General features: G+C 37.7%; 1 protein-coding gene across 3 annotated transcripts in view; it reads left to right on the forward strand.

The window, feature by feature from the left end:
* Window positions 1–42: 42 nt before the first annotated feature.
* Window positions 43–21395, forward strand: part of LOC115228857 (40-kDa huntingtin-associated protein) — a 31820-nt gene continuing 10467 nt past the window's right edge. The window contains exons 1-10 of one of the 3 annotated variants that reach the window (XM_029799332.2): window positions 43–297; window positions 3199–3279; window positions 6642–6688; window positions 8598–8670; window positions 10815–10974; window positions 11836–11904; window positions 13138–13200; window positions 15798–15818; window positions 19404–19461; window positions 20757–20819. In XM_029799332.2, the coding sequence (XP_029655192.1) occupies window positions 3221–3279; window positions 6642–6688; window positions 8598–8670; window positions 10815–10974; window positions 11836–11904; window positions 13138–13200; window positions 15798–15818; window positions 19404–19461; window positions 20757–20819 (613 nt within the window). In that variant the 5' untranslated portion in view covers window positions 43–297; window positions 3199–3220. Of the gene's footprint in view, window positions 298–1349; window positions 1498–3198; window positions 3280–6641; window positions 6689–8597; window positions 8671–10814; window positions 10975–11835; window positions 11905–13137; window positions 13201–15797; window positions 15819–19403; window positions 19462–20756; window positions 20820–21395 lie in introns of those variants that run through there. The other 2 variants (XM_029799329.2, XM_029799337.2) reach the window with 2 other exon arrangements.

Consider the following 21395-nt stretch of genomic DNA (forward strand, 5'->3'; position numbering starts at 1 on the left):
GGTTCCGGTAATTCGTTTAATAGATAAATAAAAAAATTGTTATTGAAAATACCTGCGACAAGTCTGTTCATGTTTGATGTCAAATCAAGCAACACGTTCAAAATTACGAAATATTTTTGAAAATATTTTTAATAACTGTTTTGGTTATAATTAAATTTAGTCAATTTTCGGTTCTAAAAGTGAAACTGAAAATATTACGTTTCGTTTTCCCTGTTCGCAATGACAAACATTTGCTTGGATGTTTACGAAATAAGAATGAAGTGCGAGGACGGTAAACCAACTGTATTTTGTTAAAAGGTAATTTAATCCACTCAAACTTGCTTAAATTCGAAAAGCACTGATTTTTCTAATCTGATGATAATACTTAAAAACATATTGTTTTGGTATTTGGTATTAAATGTCTTAAGACTTAAAGACTCCGCCGGTTACGACGACGAGGGTCCCAGCTGATACGATCAACGGAACAGCTTGCTCGTGAAATTAACGTGCAAATGGCTGAGCATTCCACAGACACGTGTACCCTTAACGTAGTTCTCGGGGATAATCAGCGTGACACAGAGAGTGACAAGGCTGACCCTTTGAAATACAAGTACAACTCATTTTTGCCAGCTGAGTGGACTGGAGCAACGTGAAATAAAGTGTCTTGCTCAAGGACACAACGCGTCGCCGGGAATCGAACTCACAACCTTACGATCATGAGCCGAATGCCCTAACCACTAAGCCACGCGCCCTCACTATTAAATGTACTATTATTAAAACCGATAGATTGCCTTATTTTTACCACAAAGCCATAAATTTGGTTAGGATAACATGACAATTATTATTATCACTAGATTTTAAACATTGGCATCTTGAATTGTTAAACGAAAAAAAAAATGGTAACTTTATTTGCTATTATCTTTAATCAATTCATTTAAAAGAAAGGTTATTGTTATTGCTGTTATTTAGCTTTTGGTCAGTCCCATTTATTATTAAGACATTCTATTCGTGACCATCTTTTACGTACTGGTAAACTTTGTATGGAATTGTGTATGTTCTTTTTCTAAAACAATAATGTATGATTTGAGTGACATTTGGCTGCTATTTCTAGCGAATCGAGTAACCACGTGAACTTGAGCATAAGTGTTTTTTTTTTCTTCTTGTTTTTAATAAACTTAAACAGAGTGTTATGTTATATAAATTGAAACAGCTATTCTTGTCTAGTTTCAATTCAGTCTTGATAGGGCCAATCTATGATCAAAGACATTCCAGCTGTGACCATCGCATCTATTTTTGAATAGTGTAAATCTAGCGTGTTTTTTTTCTACTTCGAAGAAGGTAAATTGTGGTTTGAATGTATTTCGGTGCTATTTCTAACAGACCGAGCGACCACATAGAGGTTGTTCAAGATTGCAATATTTCTAATTGTTGTTGTTGTTGAAGTACACCAATGCGTGGGGAGTTACACTGACTGCATTCCTCAATTTCCGGCGACATGACAATAGTTGATCGTGTCTGGTAAAATATATTTATTTACTTTTATTTACGTCGAAAAAAAACATAACTGGTATTCTTTCATAAACCGTAAATATGTTCTCTTAGCACAATACACTAACTCCTCTTACTTTATAAATATTATTTATTATTTTAACTCTTCTCCACCAAAGACCATCACATTCTCTCTAACACACCCTTTAGTTTAATATTTATTATCCAGTTCGAGCAGGAACTAAATTACTCCCAGACCATCTTTTTATATTTCATTGATGCTCAATTTCTTTCTTCTTCATTATTTAAACGATATAATTTGTTCACTTAAATTATATTTGTTCATTTATATAATGTAGCATATAGACGTAACTTAATGTCATGATATCAACTTAATTGCGTCGCTCTTGCAGGTTCTGTCTGTCATTTTATCGACGGAACAAAGATTTCCAAATATTCGTTGTTATCTACTAATCTACTTACGTTCTAGGTTTAAATCCCACCTAGATAAACTTCTCCCTTCGGCTTTCCGATGTCTATGTAATAAAGTATCAGTTGGGTACTTAAGTCTTATCGACTTTTCTTTTCAAAGTTTCTAGCCTTGTTTTTATGTTTAAAATCAGTTATCTTTTCGAACCAATTGCTTTTGAAACCCCTGCAATCTACAGCCTTATAAAAGAAACGTTTTTATCTTACTTCGGTATAAAATTTGTTAAAACAAACGAGGAACAACGAAAAGACTCATGGTTCTGTGAAATATCCTCAGTAGCCATCGAGGATATGACAGCTGGAAAGAGAAAGGCCTACATCAGAACTCAGCTGAATAGGCTGGCGCAACTTGGAACTGTGTGCCTCGCTCAAGGACACAACGTGCCACCTAGTCTAGGAAACGAACTAATGTTTCTTTCGACTGTGAGTTGAATACTTTAAAAACTAAGCTAGACATTTTCACTTAGTGAGTTGCTAATCACGTCTGAAGTATTTCTGTTGCTACATTTGGGATGTAGTTTATAAATGTTTGATCAACCCGAGTTTTATCAGAGATTGTAAGCCTTAACTTTTTTCAGGACTTTAAGAGTGTTAGCTGTGTTGTGTTTTTATTGTTTAGGTCAACTCTAACAACCTTATGATAAAAAATAGAAAAGAGAACTTCAGTTGTAAAAATCTATCTTTTCTGAGGTGCAAAAAAAATCTAAGGACATTAACAATATCCAGTTTGTTCTGTTCTAGGACAAAAGGAAGTAATTTCAGTAGAAACTTCGCTTCCCTATTATGTCTTTCATTATATCCCATTTCTAAAGTGGAACAGAGAGGTAGGATTACCTTCTTTCTTGTTTCTCACAGAATGCATCCAATGAGTCTTAGTTAACACTGAGTTTGAGGCCTAAATCGGATAAACATTTGTCTAGATAAATTGGATTTAATATGAACTGTGGTAAGCCTGACTTACTGTGTACCTATCCTTGTTTTAGAATAGTTAGGCCATGGCCCACATCTCATAAGAGTTGACTTAAAAGATTGACAACTGGAATGGCATTTGCTCATAAACATTGCTGATACTGATTATAATTATTATTAACCATTTTCCAAGAATGATTGTTCTTCCTTTTTACTTTCATTCTTACTTTTTCTTCTGTAAAATTTTATAGTATGGATGGATGTATCTTAAGTTACCTTATTTTCAGATTTGCAATTTGACAATCTTTTTTTTCTCTCTCACTTATAATTAAGATAAGAGACAAGCATTCTGAAAATGGAAAAAGATGCAGACATCTTAAGCAAATATAGATTAGTTACAAATAAACTGAAAAAGTAAGTGTAATTTTAATTTGTGTTTTCTTTTCTGTGATTTAAAAATTCACTCCTCAAGGAAGTGGTCTGGGGCTTGGCAAAAAATGAATGAATAATGTGTGTGTGTATGTGTGTATACAGGCAGGCAGATAGATAGAGAGAGCTAGATAGATGTAGACAGACTGTAGATGTCAGTGTGGTTAAGAAGTTTGCTTCTCAACCACATGGTTTTGGGTTCAACCCTACAGCTTGAAACCTTGAACAAATATTTTCTACCATATACCTGGACTGATCAAAGCCTTATGAGTGGATTTGGTTGAGGGAAACTAAAAGAAGGTTATCATCATCATCTATCTATCTATATATATATATATATATATATATAATATATATATATATAATATAATATATATATATATATATATATATATATATATATAGGCCTGCTCGCTTAGCCAGTGGGATGGCGTCATTTGAAAGCTAAAACAATGTGAAGTACATTGTGACCAGCGATGTGTAGCAACATCTGATAGCCTGATCGGTCACAGTGGTCACCTTGGATTTTCAGAACAACCCGCTGTGTTGAGGAGACCTATTGAGTCAAGTACATGAACATCGAAATAAATATCAATGGAAATAGTAGTTGTGATACCTGTGCCGGTGGCACATAAAAAGCACCACCCGAATGTGGCCGATGCCAGCGCCGCCTCGACTGGCTTCTGTGCCGGTGGCACGTTAAAAGCACCAACCAATCGTGGCCGCTGCCAGACTCCCCTGGCACCTGTGTCGGTGGCACGTAAAAAGCACCCACTACACTCGCGGAGTGGTTGGCGTTAGGAAGGGCATCCAGCTGTAGAAACACTGCCAGATCAGACTGGAGCCTGGTGCAGCCTCCTAGCTTCCCAGACCCCGGTCGAACCATCCAACCCGTGCTAGCGCGGAAAACGGACGTTAAACGATGATGATGATGATATATATATACATACACATTTGAAAGTTTGTGTGTAAATGAGTGTGTGTGTATATCTGTGTCTTCTTCCCTTGACATTACTTAGTAGTTGTAAATAATTGTCACAATCGTACAATGTCATTCATTTATGATAGCCTGTGATAGCATGTCTGGCTGTGAGGAAATATTACCTTGCTTGGAAACAGATGAAGGTTGACATGAGCACCAGCACTGTTTAGATATTTAGGTCACCATGCAGTTTACATGACTACAGACTCTGAGGGAAAAGGGGTTGGCTTTATGCTATGGCATGTGAGGTTAAACTATGAGAAAGGTGGTGCGGACTGAACAAGTTCTACTAGAGGAGGTGCATGGCTCCTCACATTCAGAAGAGAGAGAGAGAATGGTCACAGACGTTAAGCAAACAAATGAAGTGTACAATCTATCATGTAGTGTTTGTATTTCGTTTGCTTATTGGTAAAGAAGGGTTTATGATGATGGACTGCAAAATCTGAGTGAGATTGATGCACAGGATGACTCTGGAAAAGAATGGGCTGGTGGGGGAATTCCAGAGAGATAACATCCTGGAAGGAAGGATCTTCTTAATCCACTCCTATGTACAGTCAACCAAAAGGCTGATGAAATGAAACCAGTGCCGGTGGCACGTAAAAAGCACTATCTGAACGTGAAGAATGCCAAGCCTGCCTGACTGGCTCCTGTGCCGGTGGCATGTAAAAAGCACCCACTACTCTCTCAGAGGGCATCCAGCTGTAGAAACATTGCCAGATCAAATTGGAACCTGGTGAAGCTGCTGGCTCTCCAGACCTCAGTCAAACCGTCCAACCCATGCCAGCATGGAAAATAGACATTAAGCAATGATGATGAATCAGCTGCTACCCAAACCATGGCTTTTTAGTCAACTGACATATTACATATGGATTGAGAAGATGGTTCTAGTCAAACATGAAAGCTTGACTCAGTTATATAATCAGTTGTTTTCTGTTTACATATGACTTACACATGCAGTACGTATGTGTGTGTTTGTTTGTTTCACTTGCTTTTGGTGTTCTATTTCCTGCTGAAGATTGGTTTAGAACTGAAGAAAGCTGCCAAAGAGTTAGACATGGCAACTGAAACCAGCGCGAGGCAAACGTGGTTGACAAGACCACAGATGGAACCTTGTTGGCAGAGGCTAATCCATTCATTACTGCTTCACTAAGGTGCTGTGTACAAGTTAAGAGATAAAATTCTTGTGACTTTGAGATACCTGCTGAAAATGCTGAAAGGTTTCTGATGTTGTGGAGGTTTGCAATATCTTAAAATCTTTTAAGTAGCTTCAGCAGTTTTTGTATCAGGCAAAGCATCTCTTGATGTTTATTTTACTTATATTTATGTATGTGTGCATCTATAATCACACACATATACACGGTCATATATCATCATCATCATCATCATCATTTAACGTCCGTTTTTAGCACGGGTGGACGGTTTCGACCGGGGTCTGGGAGCTCGGGACTGCCCCAGGCTCCAGTCTAGTTGGCAGGTTTCTACAGCTGGTGCCCTTCTACGCCAACCACTCCGCGAGTGTTAGGTGTTTTTACGTGCCACCTGCACAGGTGCCAGAGGGTCTGGCATCGGCCACTTCGGATGGTGCTTTTTATGTGTGGGGGGGGAGAAATATAGGGGAGCACCAGTGGGAGGTGGTTCAGAGAAATGATGACAGGTTCTAGGCAAGTAGAACGTAGGATATCAAGAGAGGGGTTGCATGGTCAAATAGCGTATGAAGAGGGGGGTTCGAAGAGAGACACCTAATGGTGGTGGGAGAAGCGACATCCGGTATAGATGGAGCAAATATAGAGATATCCGGTATTGGTGGTGGGGGTGGGCAAGGGCGGGTGCACCGGGAATATGACGGGCTGGCTTAAAAATGCTCTTAGCAAAGGAAGAGGGGGGATGGCAGAAACGTAAAAGAAGAGAGAGAAGGGAACTAGTGGAACCCCGCGAAATGGGCCGCCATTGAAAAAACCCCTGTATGGAGAAATAATATGCAATACAAGGCGAAGCGAAAATAGTAATATAAATAATAATATAATAATAATAATAATAATAAGCAAATTTTCGACGAGGATCAAGGGACAATACTAATACTACTAATAATAGTAATAATAATAAATAATAAACAGCTCAACCACAACATTAGATTAGAAAGACTCTCTTATCTTGGGAACATTTCGTTCTTCGGCCTGACAAGGAATATGACGGGCTGGCTAAATGCTCTTAGCAAAGGAAGAGGGGGGATGGCAGACAACGTAAAAGAGGGAGAGAGAGAAGGGAAATAGTGGAAACCCGCGAAAATGGGCCGCCATTGAAAAAACCCCTGTATGGAGAAATAATATGATGTATAAAATTTTATTTCGACCCTTGTTCATTTTAGACGTTTTCTGAAAAAGCCAAATGTAGCTGAAGGAAGTGAACAGTTCGGTGAGTTGCTTTGCTTACATACATTTTCCTTGCATTGTCTTTTGAATGACTGTATGGTTCAGAAGTTCACTTTGCAATCATGTGATTTTGTGTTCTATCCCATCGTCTGGCATAATTTCAAGAAATAAAACTCCAGGAGGGAAATTTAGTAAACAAAAGCTGTGCAGAAGCCTATCGGATTTTTATGCTTACATATATATTGGGGAGGTGAGGGTATTGCTGAATTGGTAAGGTATAAAATAATAAAACTTTGTGGTGTTCCCTTTCACCTGCAATTATGCATCTTTACAGGTTGACAAATACCTTGTGAATGGAGTTTGGAAGACCGACACTATTGAAGTATACACACACACACTGTTTGTGTTTATGTATCTTCTGCTGGTATACTTGGAGAGAAAAAAAAATCAATAAGCCAGTGATTTCATAGAAAAGTAATCTTTGATATTCGATCCTCCTGAGTTGTTCAGATTCTCCCGAATCACTTTTAGTCATGGTTGAAACCCCTTTGGACACAGCTCTCCTTGATCAGAAGTGAGCTACAGTTAAACAACATCAGCCTATTTTGTGGTACTTATTTACAACTTGATAGACTAGAGGATGTAAACAGTTAAGCAATGTTATCTATGGACACAATTAAATAATGATATAAACTTGATGCTTGCTACTACTATTCTGTGTGACTAACATGTATTAGCAATATATATTGGTATATAAGTAATAGAAACGTGTGTTATAACTGCAATGTCTCATAATTCTGTGTCAGTATGATGTGATATATGTATAATGTAACAATAAGTACTTTTTCTTTTTCAAGTAGCTGCAACTAAGATGTGTTTCAGAATGTCTGACCAGGAATCTCTCTCTCCAATTAGCTTCATTAAAGCCTCAAAATCATGTTGAGTTTGTCTGCCAGTAGCACCAATGCCCTCTATTAGGGTATGGAAGTTTACAGAATATAACATCTGATATAGCCTGCTGTCCAGCATAATAGCAGTGGCCAGAAAAGCTTTCCCCTACTTTGAGCAATGATGGTAGAAAAGGGTAGAATGTATCCATAAATCCTGTTGGTTTTGTGTTTGCACCATCAGATGTCTTGAGCTCTTATGGGAAACCTGGTGCACATACCATCAAAACAATCATGAAGTTTCTTCTCCAAAATCTGTCCATAGAGAAGAATTCTCCCCACTTAACTTAGATTGTGATTGTCTGTAGACACAGTAAAATAAAAGTGTTAGCTCAATGTTTGCTACTTTATCATTCTACCATCCTGTGTAAGTTAACACAGTAGAAATCTGTGTGATAACAACAATATCACATATGCCTCAACGTATCATCATCATTTAATGTCTGTTTTCCATGGGTTGCATGGTTGAACAGGAGCTGGCAAGCCAGAGAGCTGCACCGAGCTCCTGTTGTCTGTTTTGGCATGGTTTCTACAGCTGGATGCTCTTCCTAATGCCAACCACCTTACAGAATGTACTGGATGTTTTTTACATGGCACCAACACCTGTGCTTTATACAAGGAGCCATCACCAGTCATGGCACCAGCACTGCCTGTGACAATTAACTCATGTCAAGCCTCTAGTGTAACAACAAATATTAGCCATTCAAAAACGCATAAAAACTGTTAACTTCACTTCAACATTTATTACTTGCCGTCAATGACCAGGTTTCAATAAGGTGATGAAAATTTTGATTCCAAATGAAATTAACAGTCTTTGTGTGTTTTTGAATGGCTAATATGAGTCTCTCATGTTAAAATTGATTTTGTTTCAACTCACTTTCCAGACAATTATATCTATGGAATGTATATCTAGTCTAATGTATTTAACCCTCTGTAAGTTTTATTTTGTCTTTGTGTTTAGGTCTGTAAAAATTTGAACAAACTGTTTTCTTTTCTCTTCAACAGCTGCTTTGGCAAAGAATCTGCGTCGGCAAGAATGTCCTCAATATTCTGGTTTTTGCTGTTTAGCGCAAGCCAGGTAAGTTATTGCAGGTGTATGCATTCTGGGAGTGGTCTGTATTTCAATTCCCAGTGTCCATTTTTTAAAATATTTCTTTTCAGTGAAAGAGATGATTCCATAATAGAAACTTGACCATATTAATAATTACTGAATTTTCTCTCCTGGGAATTTCGCATGAAACGGTTCTTGTATTGTGAGGTGGAATTGTGTATACAATTATCTCTCTCACATCAAGATTTGCCCACAGGAGGAAGGGTTTTTTTTTAAAGATAAATTGGGTTATCTTCCTTGCATCTGCTAACTGAGATCGTTCCAATAAGCTAATCACTAATGAAATAGCAATTGTTAAAAACTGATCAAGTCCCAGCGTCCTGTGTAATTAGGACAAAAATAAACGAACACTGGACACCATACAGCTTGTCTAGAGTATCTCACTGAATCCTAGACTGGAAGTTGGAGCGTATAAAATGGTTCTTACACAGAGGCAGAATATATCTAGAGCAACAATTAATTAAACTGAGCAAAATTTCCCCTCTGGAGAGAAATTTGAAGTGTTTTTGGGGGCAAAATTATAAGTTTCTAGTGAGGACTTTTCTTTTTGTATGTTTGGAAAATTCTTTATTATTATTCACATTATTTTTGCTGATGATTTTCAAGGACGCTATTGTTAAATTAATATAAAGTTGTTAATGTTGTGCAATAAATTATTGTCATCATTTAAAGTGCTTTTTCCATGCTGGCATTGGATGTTTCAAGTGTAACCAATGAGCCAGAGGACTTTTGCTCGTTGGTCCTTGTATGCTTCGGCATGGTTTCCATGACTAGATGCACTTCCTAATGCTAATCCCTTTACATGACAAAAACCCCTCACTGGCATGTGTGGCTTTATGCTATATGTTGAGAGGTTAAAGTATGATAGAGGGACAGTATGTCTTGTTGTAGAGGAGACACATGGCTTCCCCATTCGAAAAGAGCAGAAAGAAATGGTAAGAGCATAACATTCAGGTACAATCTGATAATAAAAGAGCGAAAATAGGGATAGAGGATTGGAAATGAAGGGTGGGTAGGTAAATTTGTGTGAGTGTGGAAGGTAACTAACAGATGACTAGAGATGGAGACAGAATTTTTTTTATTATACAAGAAAGGAAATTGATAATTGGTAATGGGAGATGAGGAGATATGGAAAAATGATCAAAAAGCAATGATTTAGAACAACAGGTCAGTAAATCACAACCTGTGCTCCATAAGTCTGCTGAGACAAAACTGACTTGGGGCTGTACAACTGTAATGAGGATAATATCTTGTTGAGTTCACTTGGACGACAATGTAACCAACAATTCAATATGATTGGTATCATGTTTTGTACAACATGGAATTTTCCTCAGGTAAACAATTCTACTTCAGTTCTATATCCTAAGAGATGAGGAATTATGTACATTATTTACATTTGATGGATATTTGTCCTCATCTTGCTTGTTGTTAACACAACGTTTTGGCTGATACACCTGCCAGCCTTCATCAGGTGCTTGGGGAAATTTCAAACCTGGGTTCTCGTTCCTAAAGTATTTTTCAATGATGATGATGACGACAACGACGTTCTTCAGGTCACTGGAATTGAAATCGAAAATTTGGGGTTAGTAGCCTGCGCTCTTAACCACTATGCCCACTGGCATATGGCATAGTGGTTAAGAGCGCGGGCTACTAACCCCAAGATACAATGTTTGATTCCAGGCAGTGACCTGAATAATAATAATAGTAATGATAATAATAATAACAACAACATCGAAAAATGCCTTAGGAATGAGAACTCAGGTTCGAAATTTCTCCAAGACACCTGATGGTATATCAGCCGAAGTGTTGTGTTAACAACAAACAAGATGAGGACAAATATCTGTCAAATATAAATAAAGTTCTACTTCAAATCTGCTTTTTTTTAAATCACTGTTTCATGAAGAAATTCCAACATGTTGGCTTGCAGTCGAATAGCATAAACTGTGGTATCTGCCATAGTTAAGTGTAGAAAGTGGCTGTGGCTGTTTTCAGCTAATTGAGTAATTGTGTAGCGGCTTCTTGGTTAGTGTGTATTTGAGTCTACAAGCAGGCATATAATTATATTGGATTGCAGTTTACTTGCTGTCTATTAACACAACTTTTATTTCCAGGTGTGAACACACTTTGGCAAATGCTGCAGGAGAAGCTCAGGCTTTGACAGAGGCTGCGAGATCATTCCTCGAAGCAGAAATGGCAAACAGAGATTTAAAATGCCCAAGTTTTGAGGAGCATCTTTCTGCTGCCATCAACTGTTACAGCCATGCTATCAGAGTAAGGAACAATGGATTTTGCTTCTCTTCTTTTTTCTTTGTTTTTTCAATAATATTTTTGTTTATCCTTTTGTTTTTTGGGTGTGACTATGTGGTAAGAATTCTGCTTGCCCACCACAAGGTTTTGAGTTCAGACCCACTGTGTGGCACCTTGGGCAAGTGTCTTTTACTATAACCCTGGGCTGACCAAATCCTTGTGAATGAGTATTATAAATGAAAGCTGAAAGAAGCCTGTCATATGTATCATCATCATCATCAAGCAGTGTCAGTCATTTATAGTATTTTGTGAAGATATGACTGGCCATGGGGAAATATTATCTTTGCTTGGTCACAGGTGAGGGTTGCCAACAGGAAGGGCATCTGGCAGTAGAAAATCTGACTGCCCTCAACAAATTCTGTTCATCCCATGTGAGGATGGAAAATGGACATCATTATCATCCTCATCATTTAACGTCTGTTTTCCATGCTGGCCTTGAGTTGGACAGTTTGACAGGAACTGGCAAGCCAGAGGGTTGCACCAGCCCCCAATCGTCTGATTTTGGCATTGTTTCTATAGCTTGATGCCCTTCCTAATGCCAACGACTTTACAGGTTAGACTGGGTGCTTTTTACATGGCATCAGCACCAGTGTTTTGTACATGGTACCAGCACGGGTGCTTTTTACATGGCACTAGCACATGTGCTTTTCATGGCACATGTATAGGTGTTTTATACATGGCACAAGCACGTGTTTTTCATTTGGTATCAGTATGTGTGTATGATAAAACAAAATCCATATTTTGGTTGGTAAGGCAATACTAGAGAATATTTAAAACTCTATGACTGTGTATGGTGGACATTATATGTTTTGCTTTCTTTTACAGGTTCATATTGAGAACAAACAACCTGCACTTGGTGCTGCCCTTTGTATGGAACTCGGTGATGTTTTAATGGTAAGGACATATATTTATTTGCTTGTATTGGCTTCTTTACACAAAACTTTCAATGGAACTGACTAAACATTAATCAGTTATATAGTCCAATTCCAACCATTCTATAGAGAGTCAGTTATCATTTAAGGTCTGTCCTCCATGTTAGCATGGGTTGAATGTTTTGACAGGAGTTGGCAGAGCCAGGGACCACACTAGGCTGTTTTGGCTTGGTTTCTACAGCTGGATGCCCTTCCAAACACCAACCACTTTACAGGCTAGACTGGATGCATTTTACATGGCATCAGCACCAGCGTTTTATATGTATTACCAGCACGAGTGCATATTATACGGCACCATCAACAGTGCTTTTTACGTGGAACCAACAACAGTGATTTTTTATCAGTACTTTATTATTATTATTATTATTATTGTAATATAGGACTTGGACAAATGCTTATCACATTTCAGTCTGCTTGGTTGATAAAATAGATTCCACTTTTGTTTACATTATTAGAAGTAGGAAAGATATTCAGCTATAAAGACAATTACTGCAATAGTCTTGAGATATATTTGGGACATATTTAGAGAGATTGATTATTGATGATTAGAATTTGTAGAGATAGAATATAGGTGATTGAGAATTTTCTGTTGTTGTTGTCTGCCAGTTGGTAAAGGACAACCGTAGGTGATGAGATACTGTGAGAACTATGCACTAAATACCTTAAGATGTGTGTTGCAACAAGGAACTACCTGGTAAAGAGGATTGTCAGCAGGACAAAAACAAACCCTGCCAAAAGAATGGATGAACCCAGCAAAGGTTCAACAACTGTCTAACAGTACTCCACAGAGGATAGATACCAGTGGTGGGGAGGGAGTTCAGTAGCAGTAGTATGGAGGTATGCATTGTAATAGCGTGCCACTACCATTTGTTGGTGATTCTCTACTCCTGGTGGATGGCACTTTTACCTAATGAGATGTCAACCATCCAACCCATGGGTTTGTTTTGGGTAGTCATTGCTGGTGAGGGTTTTACTAGCTCAGTGTGCAAATCCTAACTTAACCTTTTTTAGACAAAATGTTTTGCATTATTTCATCTATTACATTCTGAGTTCAAATCCTGCTGTGGTCAACTTTGCTTTTCATCTCCACTTGGGCTGATGTAATCAATGGTTCTCTTCCCACCCTCAAATTTTATTCCATCTGCCTGTACTTCAAACATTTTTTTATTATCATTTTCTTAACTTTTAATTATAGTCATTGAATAAAGCCAGTGAATCTATGGGTCACTATCAGAGAGCTGCAGAACTTCAGTCACAGGTGAGTTTTTGTTTTCATCTAGTATAATGAAAATAATCTTAAACATTTCTTTCTCTTCACATCTCTCTCTCACCTATTTGGTGAATGGCCCTCATACTCACCCCTACTTGAACAGACATTTGGTAAGGAGCTTTCATTATTTCTTGATGCATCCACCTCATCTTTATGATAGACATGTTGTAGTACAACTGAAGACTCATTAGGTATGGTCCTGATTAAGAGCTCATAAAGCACAGTCCTTACTCGAAAGAAGATCAGGTGGCTTTTTGTTGTTTTTTTTTTATCAGAAATCTTTACTCTTTATTTACTGTTTGTTCTCTCATCATCCATATCAAGCATTGACACCTCCAGGAAATGTCTAGGCTCTTTTGACTCCCAACATAACAAACTTACCTTTCCTTTATGTTACCCATACAAAGAATACACCAAACTAGGGACAACTACAATTGTTAAGCAACTCTGTTGCTTTACTCACATTTTCTTCTCTCTCCTCCTCACTCTCTATGTCTTAGGTTACTGAGTACTCTGTGTTGACACCACCAGAAAATGCACCCAGAATGTTCTGTAAAGTAATTGGCAACAAAAAGCATATCCAGCTATAGAAGCTGGACCAAATGACATTACAAGCTTCAGTTTATAGGAGTAATAAATCCTAATAAGAAATGACTTGGATTGTGACGACTGTCTAACCCTGCTGGCATGGAAAGTAGAAGTAAGATGATGATCACACACACATGCACTCTCTCTCTCTGTCATCATCATCATCACCATCATTTAACGTCCGCTTTCCATGCTGGCATGGGTTGGACGGTTTGACTGAGGGCTGGCAAGCCAGAAGGCTGCACCAGGCACCAATCTGATCTAGCAGTGTTTCTACAGCTGGATGCCCTTCCTAATGCCAACTACTCCAAGAGTGTAGTGTGTGCTTTTTACGTTCCACTGGCATGAGGGCCAGTCAGGCGGTACTGGCCTTGACCACACTTGAATGATGCTTTTTTACATGCCACCAGCACAGGAGCCAGTCAGGCAGAACTGACAATGACCACGCACAAATGGTGCTTTTTACATGCAACCATGGCTTAATTATTCAACTGATAATTTGTATACTGTAGGAATGTTGTCAAAAACTGACAAGGGTTTATGCATTAACTACAACCACAATAGCAATATTTCATGTATATATATATATATATATATATATATATATATATATATTAGATGCAGATGTGGTTGTGTTGTAAGATTTTTGCTTCCCAACTACATGGTACCTTGGGCAAATTTCTTCTACTGAACTTCAGGGCAACCAAAGCCTTATGAATGGATTTGATATTTGGCAACACAACTGAAAGATGCTCATCATATGTGTGTTGTGTGTCTGCGTTTACCTCACCACCACTTGACAACATTTGTTGGTGTGTTTCCATCCCCATGATTTAGCAGTTCATTTAAAGAGACCGAGAGAATAAGTAGCAAGCTTTAAAAACAAAAATTGACTAAAAATTCTTCAAGATATTTGGGAAATCATAACAGACAAACCCTATAAACACACTCAGTGGTTGTTTGTCTGTTGTCTATTTCTCTTTATTTTTCAAAACAGTTTTCAAAAATATTTTTGCTGCACCATTTAAAAATATCTTTTGTATTTTTATATTTTTATGTTCAAAGAAATTTCTTTTTATAATTTTCTATTTATTTTGTTGTTTTTTTTTTCTTTGTTTATTAACTTTGCCTTGTTTAGGTGACAACAATTATAGCGTAGAAAAATGCATGAAATGAGAAATAAAGAAAGCTTCAAACAATGCTGAAAGTTTTAAAAAACCTTTATATTTTGAGCTCATATAAATACACATTTGTTTGACTGTATTCTTCTGAAGATAAGCCTTTACATCCGAAATGTAAAGATGGAAGACCTGGGATGAGGTGGTGAAGCACGACCTGCAAATGTTGGGCCTAACAGAGGTAATGACAAGTGACCGAGACCTTTGGAGATATGCTGTGTTTGAGAAGACCCGGCAAGTCAAGTGAGACCGTAACCGTGGCCTCTGCCAGTGCAGCATAACCAGCCCATTAAGAGTACCCTTCAATCATTGGGCAATAAACTATGCTTGCGAAGACCTGTTGAGTCAAGTGAAGTCATTGTCGTGGCCGATGACAGTACTCTCTGATTGGAACCTGTGCCAGTGGCATGTAAAAAGCACCATTCAAGCATGGTCATTGCCAGTGCCACCTTACTGACTCCCATGCTGGTGGCACGTAAAAAGCGCCATTCAAGCGTAGTCATTGCCAGTACAACCTAACTGTCCCTCATACCAGTGGCACATAAAAATCACCCACTACACTCTGTGAGTGGTTGGCATTAGGAAGGGAATCCAGCTGTAGAAACTTTGCCAGATCAGATTGGAGCCTGCTGCAGCCCTCAGTGAAACTGTCCAGCCCATGTTAGCATGGAAAGCGGACGTTAAACAATGATGATGATGAAAACTTTCTGCATTGTTAGAAACTTTCCTTGATTCTCATTCCATTAATTTTTCTACATCTGTACAACAATGCTTCAAGCAAATTACAACAGTTATATACTTTGTTTATTCTCAATTTAGGGTTCTGGTTTCACAGTTTTGGTAAGAATCTCTAGTTTTAAGTCGATCTTTTGTGAATGATTACTTTTTATTCTTTTACATCCCTGCCTCCCCCTCCTTTCTCCTTTAGCATGATGATGATGCAATCAGAGTACTTGGTTATAGTTTCAAATCATATTTATGGAATCAGAGAAGGGTTTCCAATTTTACTGAAGGAGACGGACAAGGGTTTTGAATTTTACTGGAAACAGACAAGGGTTTCAAATTTTACTAAAGCAGACGGACAATTGGTTTTAAATTATTCTTGAGGTATTGTACTTGGAACTAAACTAACAGATATTTTGTTCTCTATCCCTCAAGTCAGCTCTGATTGAGTAGATCTTTGATCAAAGACATTCCACTTATGACATCTCATTTTGATATGTATCAAGGGCTACATTATCTAATGATCCTTCTTTTGTAAGGCAACAGTTTATTATTTAATGGATATTTAGTTGCCAATTCTAGCAAGTGGTGACCATGTATAGAGGCTCCCTTCTTCTTAGCTCATGATATTTATTAGATATTTAATGTTTTCTTCTATTTGCACTTATAAGTATACATATATATATGTGTGTATGTATGTATGTGTGTGTGTGTGCATGTGTGTGGATTGTAATACAAGAAGATGGAATGAATAGGCTTTTATCCAAATCACTACAATTGTTTCTGTATATTAGCATGGACTGGTAATTACTAAATGTTTCACATATTATACATGTTATTGCATTAATATGATCCAACAATAGCTGTGTACTTGTACATCTTCAGGTGAGTGAACATAGAATGAAGTAAGACAAATAGCTGTCGATATTTTATATCCATTTTTCTATTCAGACAATTTTTCAGATGAGGTTCACAGCTTCGCACCCTTTATGACCATCTTTTGTCTTCTCTTACACACAGCAATAGAGAAAGCTGCCAATTTTTATTCTGTCTGTCATTATTTTTACCCTTTTGGCATGTTTTCTTTTTATGACTGAATGCTTTTCTTACTGCTAATCCCATTATAGTATTTTATTGTGCCATTGGCACTCGAGTAATTGTCAGTGGTGGACAGAAGTTTCTGTTTTACCTTGTATAATTGTTTATTCAGACTTACTGCTTTTCCATATATAGGTTGCTTTCATTACAGCTTATGGAGTCTACATATTTTTGTACCCACAGCCTTTTTTTTTTGTCTTTTGGCATGGTTTATTTTTTGCAGCTGAATTCCCTTACTATCGCCAACCACTTCACAGCATGAACTGAATGCATTTTATTGTTGTCACCAGCATTAAGGAGAGTGGCTGTTAATGGCTTAGCGGTTAGGGCATTGCACTCACAATTTCAAGATCATACATTCAGTTCCTCGACCAGGTGATGCATCATGTTTTTGGGAAAAATCACTTCATTTCACATTACTCCAGTCTACTCCGCTGTAAATGTGTAACCCTGCAATAGACTTGCATCCTATCCAGGGGAATGATGTTATCTTGGTTGTCACTTATAAGCCATGTAGACAGAATATCTGACCCTACGAGTTCTATGGCTCAAGGCAATCATGCCCATAGTTGATGATGATGATTAACAAGATCTGCTGCTGGACTACAGTGTCCTTTCTACTTTGTATAAGTTTTTCCTCATAAACACGTTGCCTTCCTTCACTGTGGCTCACAAAGTCAATGTCTTCTCATTGCAATTAGGGAAGAAACCATTCCAGACACTGTTGGGTTTGTTTGAAATGTCTATCTTTTTAGATGTCATCTTTTCTACAGCTAAGAAGCCATGTCTTCCAATGATGTATGTTTAGCTAGTGGACTTATTGTGGCATCTAAGGCTACTGAGAATAAAAGTTGTTTTCTTGATGTGGGGAGAGCCTTAATTGTCACGAAGGTTGTCTAAGATGACATTGAGGTCATCTTTGATATGTAGACAGAAGAGGGGAAGTAGAAATGGTCGTCTTAATGATAAAAGTTGAGGTAGTAGGAGTCACTCACTGCCAAAAGAACTTGTGATACATTAATAGTGGCCAAGCTTTGGTTATGCAGATTGAGAGAGAAATGGGGTTATAAATATGACCTACTTGATAATTTTATATATGTTACAGTCATTAATAATCACTGTTAATTATTAGTAAATAATTGATGTAATAATATTTCCATGAACTATTTCCATCTACAATGGCTACAATGGTTCGCAAACAATATTTCTGCAGAACTGCTAAATAGATCACACAGGTGACAAAGGCATTAACTACTAAATATTCAAAGTCACAGTCAACAGCATTTTTGTTTTAAGAAGTTTGTTTCATAATCATGTGGTTCTGAGTTTGACCTCACTGCATGTCATCTTGGGTAAATGCTTTTACCCAAGATTAGCTCCAGGTTCATCATCCAAGTCTTGTGAGTGCATTTGGATAAATGGAAACTGTGCACAATCCTGTCTGATCCTGTAATTCAAATGTCCAGCTTTGTCACATCACACCACACCTTCTGCCTGAGAATCACAGTAAGAGTACATGCACCTGTGGAATATTCAACCACTTTTCTTATCAATTCAGTATGTCGACTGTTGAACAGCTGGGTACTCATATTTACAATTACTAATGATTTACAATTATATTTTTTTCAATAAAATCAGAAATATGTATTGGTATTGTATTGTTTAACCATGTTGCTCTAATATTTTAAATGATGTCCTGAAGATCTTTATCACTTTTGCTATTAAAATACTCTCCCATGCTGGACAAGAATTCAGAAACATCTGTATCTGTTTCATCTGATGACAAGTCACTGTTATTATTTTTTTTTTTTTTAACATTTTGTAAGTTCCAAATCCCTTCAAGATGGAATCGCAATTTACTGTAGTCATATCAGTAATTGCAAAATATCAATCTCTGCTTCGAACATTGGAAAAGTCCACACAGTATTCAGGTGAAAATGGTTTTATCGTGTATTATCTCAGGACTACAAGATTTCAATGGCAATTATTTATTTTTATAATGATATCATCGGGTTTAGGCTAATTGTGACTGGCCAGACCTGGCTGGTTTGTATTTTTTTATTTGTTTTAGTCATTTGACTGCGGCTGTGCTGGAGCACTGCCTTTAGTTGAACAAATCGAACCCCAGGACTTATTCTTTGTAAGCCTAGTACTTATTCTATTGGTCTCTTTTGCTGAACTGCTAATTTATAGGGACATATACACACCAACATTGGTTGTCAAGTGATAGTGGAGTGACAAACATGGACACACAAACATATGTATATATATATATATATATATATATATATATATATATATATATAATATATATATATATATATATATATATATACATACATATATATATATATATAAACATACATATAATGGGCTTCTTTCAGTTTCCGTCTACCAAATTCACTCACAAGGCTTTGGTTGGCCCGAGGTTATAGTAGAAGACACTTGCCCAAGGTTCTACGCAGTGGGACTGAACCCAGAACCATGTGGTTGGTAAGCAAACTACTTGCTACATAGCCACTCAAAACAAGAATACTTGGACCAGATATAATTGGTTTTAATGCTAAAGTATTAAATTTCATGTATATCTACTTCTCTTTTCAGAACCCTCTGGATTGTTTGGAAGCTTTGGGTAATGTAGCATCTTGTAAGATATCAACAAGTAAGTTTAACTTCTTTGATCTTTATGCTTCATGATTTAATATCTCTGATATTCATTACAATATCTTGAAATTGTATGTTCAAGCCATGTAAAGATTGACAGGGCTGTTTATCTTACAATCAGTGGCAGACTGGGTCTAAAAATATTGGTTGCCAGGAGACTAGAGGGGGGGGGGCTCCCACAATTACAAGGGGGCCCACCCACAACTACAAAGGGGCCCACCTGCAACTACAATGCTATCATTTATTTTTTTTTTTTTGTTAAAAGTATTCTTTTCAACTGTCTACAAACAATGCCAGGCTGAAATAATTAATGCATTCTTCCAGGAGTGAATAAAAAATTCTCAGACTTGAGGGGATGGGCCCCCATATATGGATTCTAATAGTGTAGGGGCCCACTTGCCATTGGGCAATCTGGCAACCTGGCCAGTCTACCACAGCTTACAATGGATGCAATATTGGAGTTCAACATGTTGTAAGCAAGCACCACAAGTTGGGATAGTTTACCACAGGAATCTGAGGTTATTTATTATCATCAACATTTTACATCTTTCTGTGCTGGCCTGAAGTGGTTGATCTTTTTGAGGCCATGTTTTATGACCAGGTTCTCCTGTCCTGCTGTAAACCCTTTTAGTTGCTTTTGATCACACACATGAGAACATTGTATTTATTTTTAAACAAAAGTACACATAGGTGCAGGAGTGGCTGTGTGGTAAGTAGCTTGCTTACCAACCACATGGTTCCGGGTTCGGTCCCACTGCGTGGCACCTTGGGTAAGTGTCTTCTACTATAGCCTTGGGCCGACCAAAGCCTTGTGAGTAGATTTGGTAGACGGAAACTGAAAGAAGCCTGTCGTATATATGTATGTGTGTGTGTATATGTTTGTGTGTCTGTTTTTGTCCCACCAACATCGCTTGACAACCGATGGTAGTGTGTTTACGTCCCCATAACTTAGCAGTTCAGCAAAAGAGACCGATTGAATAAGTGCTAGGCTTCCAAAGAATAAGTCCTGGGGTCGATTTGCTCGACTAAAGGCGGTGCTCCAGCATGGTCGCAGTCAAATAACTGAAACAAGTAAAAGAGTAAAGAGTATAGTAACTACAGAAATCTTCAGTAATACTGAATGATTGACAAACAAGCTTATAATGCTGAACTTGGGGCTTTCTTTGGGTTTAGATCAAGATACAAGCATTAACATGGTTCCCTCTCTACCTCTGTCTGTTCTCATACTCTCTCTCTCTCTCGCTATCCTTCTTTTACCCGCTCTCATGTTCTACCATTTATTTTCATTTATAGAAGATTACGATGGTGCCCTTGCTGTTTTAACAGAAATGAGTTACCTGGCACAAGAAAGAGGAGGTAATAAACTTTATCATTAAAACACTGGGGTTCTTTCTCTCTTTAAATGTATAGCTAACTGAGTGTTTTCTCCACCATCTCTATCCCCAAAAGAGTATCATCACTTCACTGGTGCTATATTGCCGTAGCAAAAGAAACTTAAATGAGCCAACAAGGGAGCTTCTACTTGGACACTAACTCAGCCAGAAATAACACTGGAGCTTCCCTAAAATTACATTCTCCCCATCTACTTCAGGCATATGGCATAGTGGTTAAGAGTGCGGGCTACTAACCCTAAGATTCCGAGTTCGATTCCAGGCAATGACCTGAATAATAATAATAATAATAATAACAACAACAACATTGAAAAATACCTAAGGAATGAGAACCCAGATTCGAAATTTCCCCCAAGAGACCTGAAGAAGGGAGGAGGGTATATCAGCCAAAACGTGTTAGCAGCAAACAAGATGAGGACAAATATATGTCAAATGTAAATAATGAATGATAACTACTGACCTTATCCAGCCCAAATATTCTACCTGTTTTATGTTAAAACCAGATCCAACCTCTCACACCTACCCTATAATGTCATTCTAA

The sequence above is a fragment of the Octopus sinensis genome, linkage group LG2 (genome assembly GCF_006345805.1).
Source record: "Octopus sinensis linkage group LG2, ASM634580v1, whole genome shotgun sequence".
NCBI lineage: Eukaryota > Metazoa > Mollusca > Cephalopoda > Octopoda > Octopodidae > Octopus > Octopus sinensis.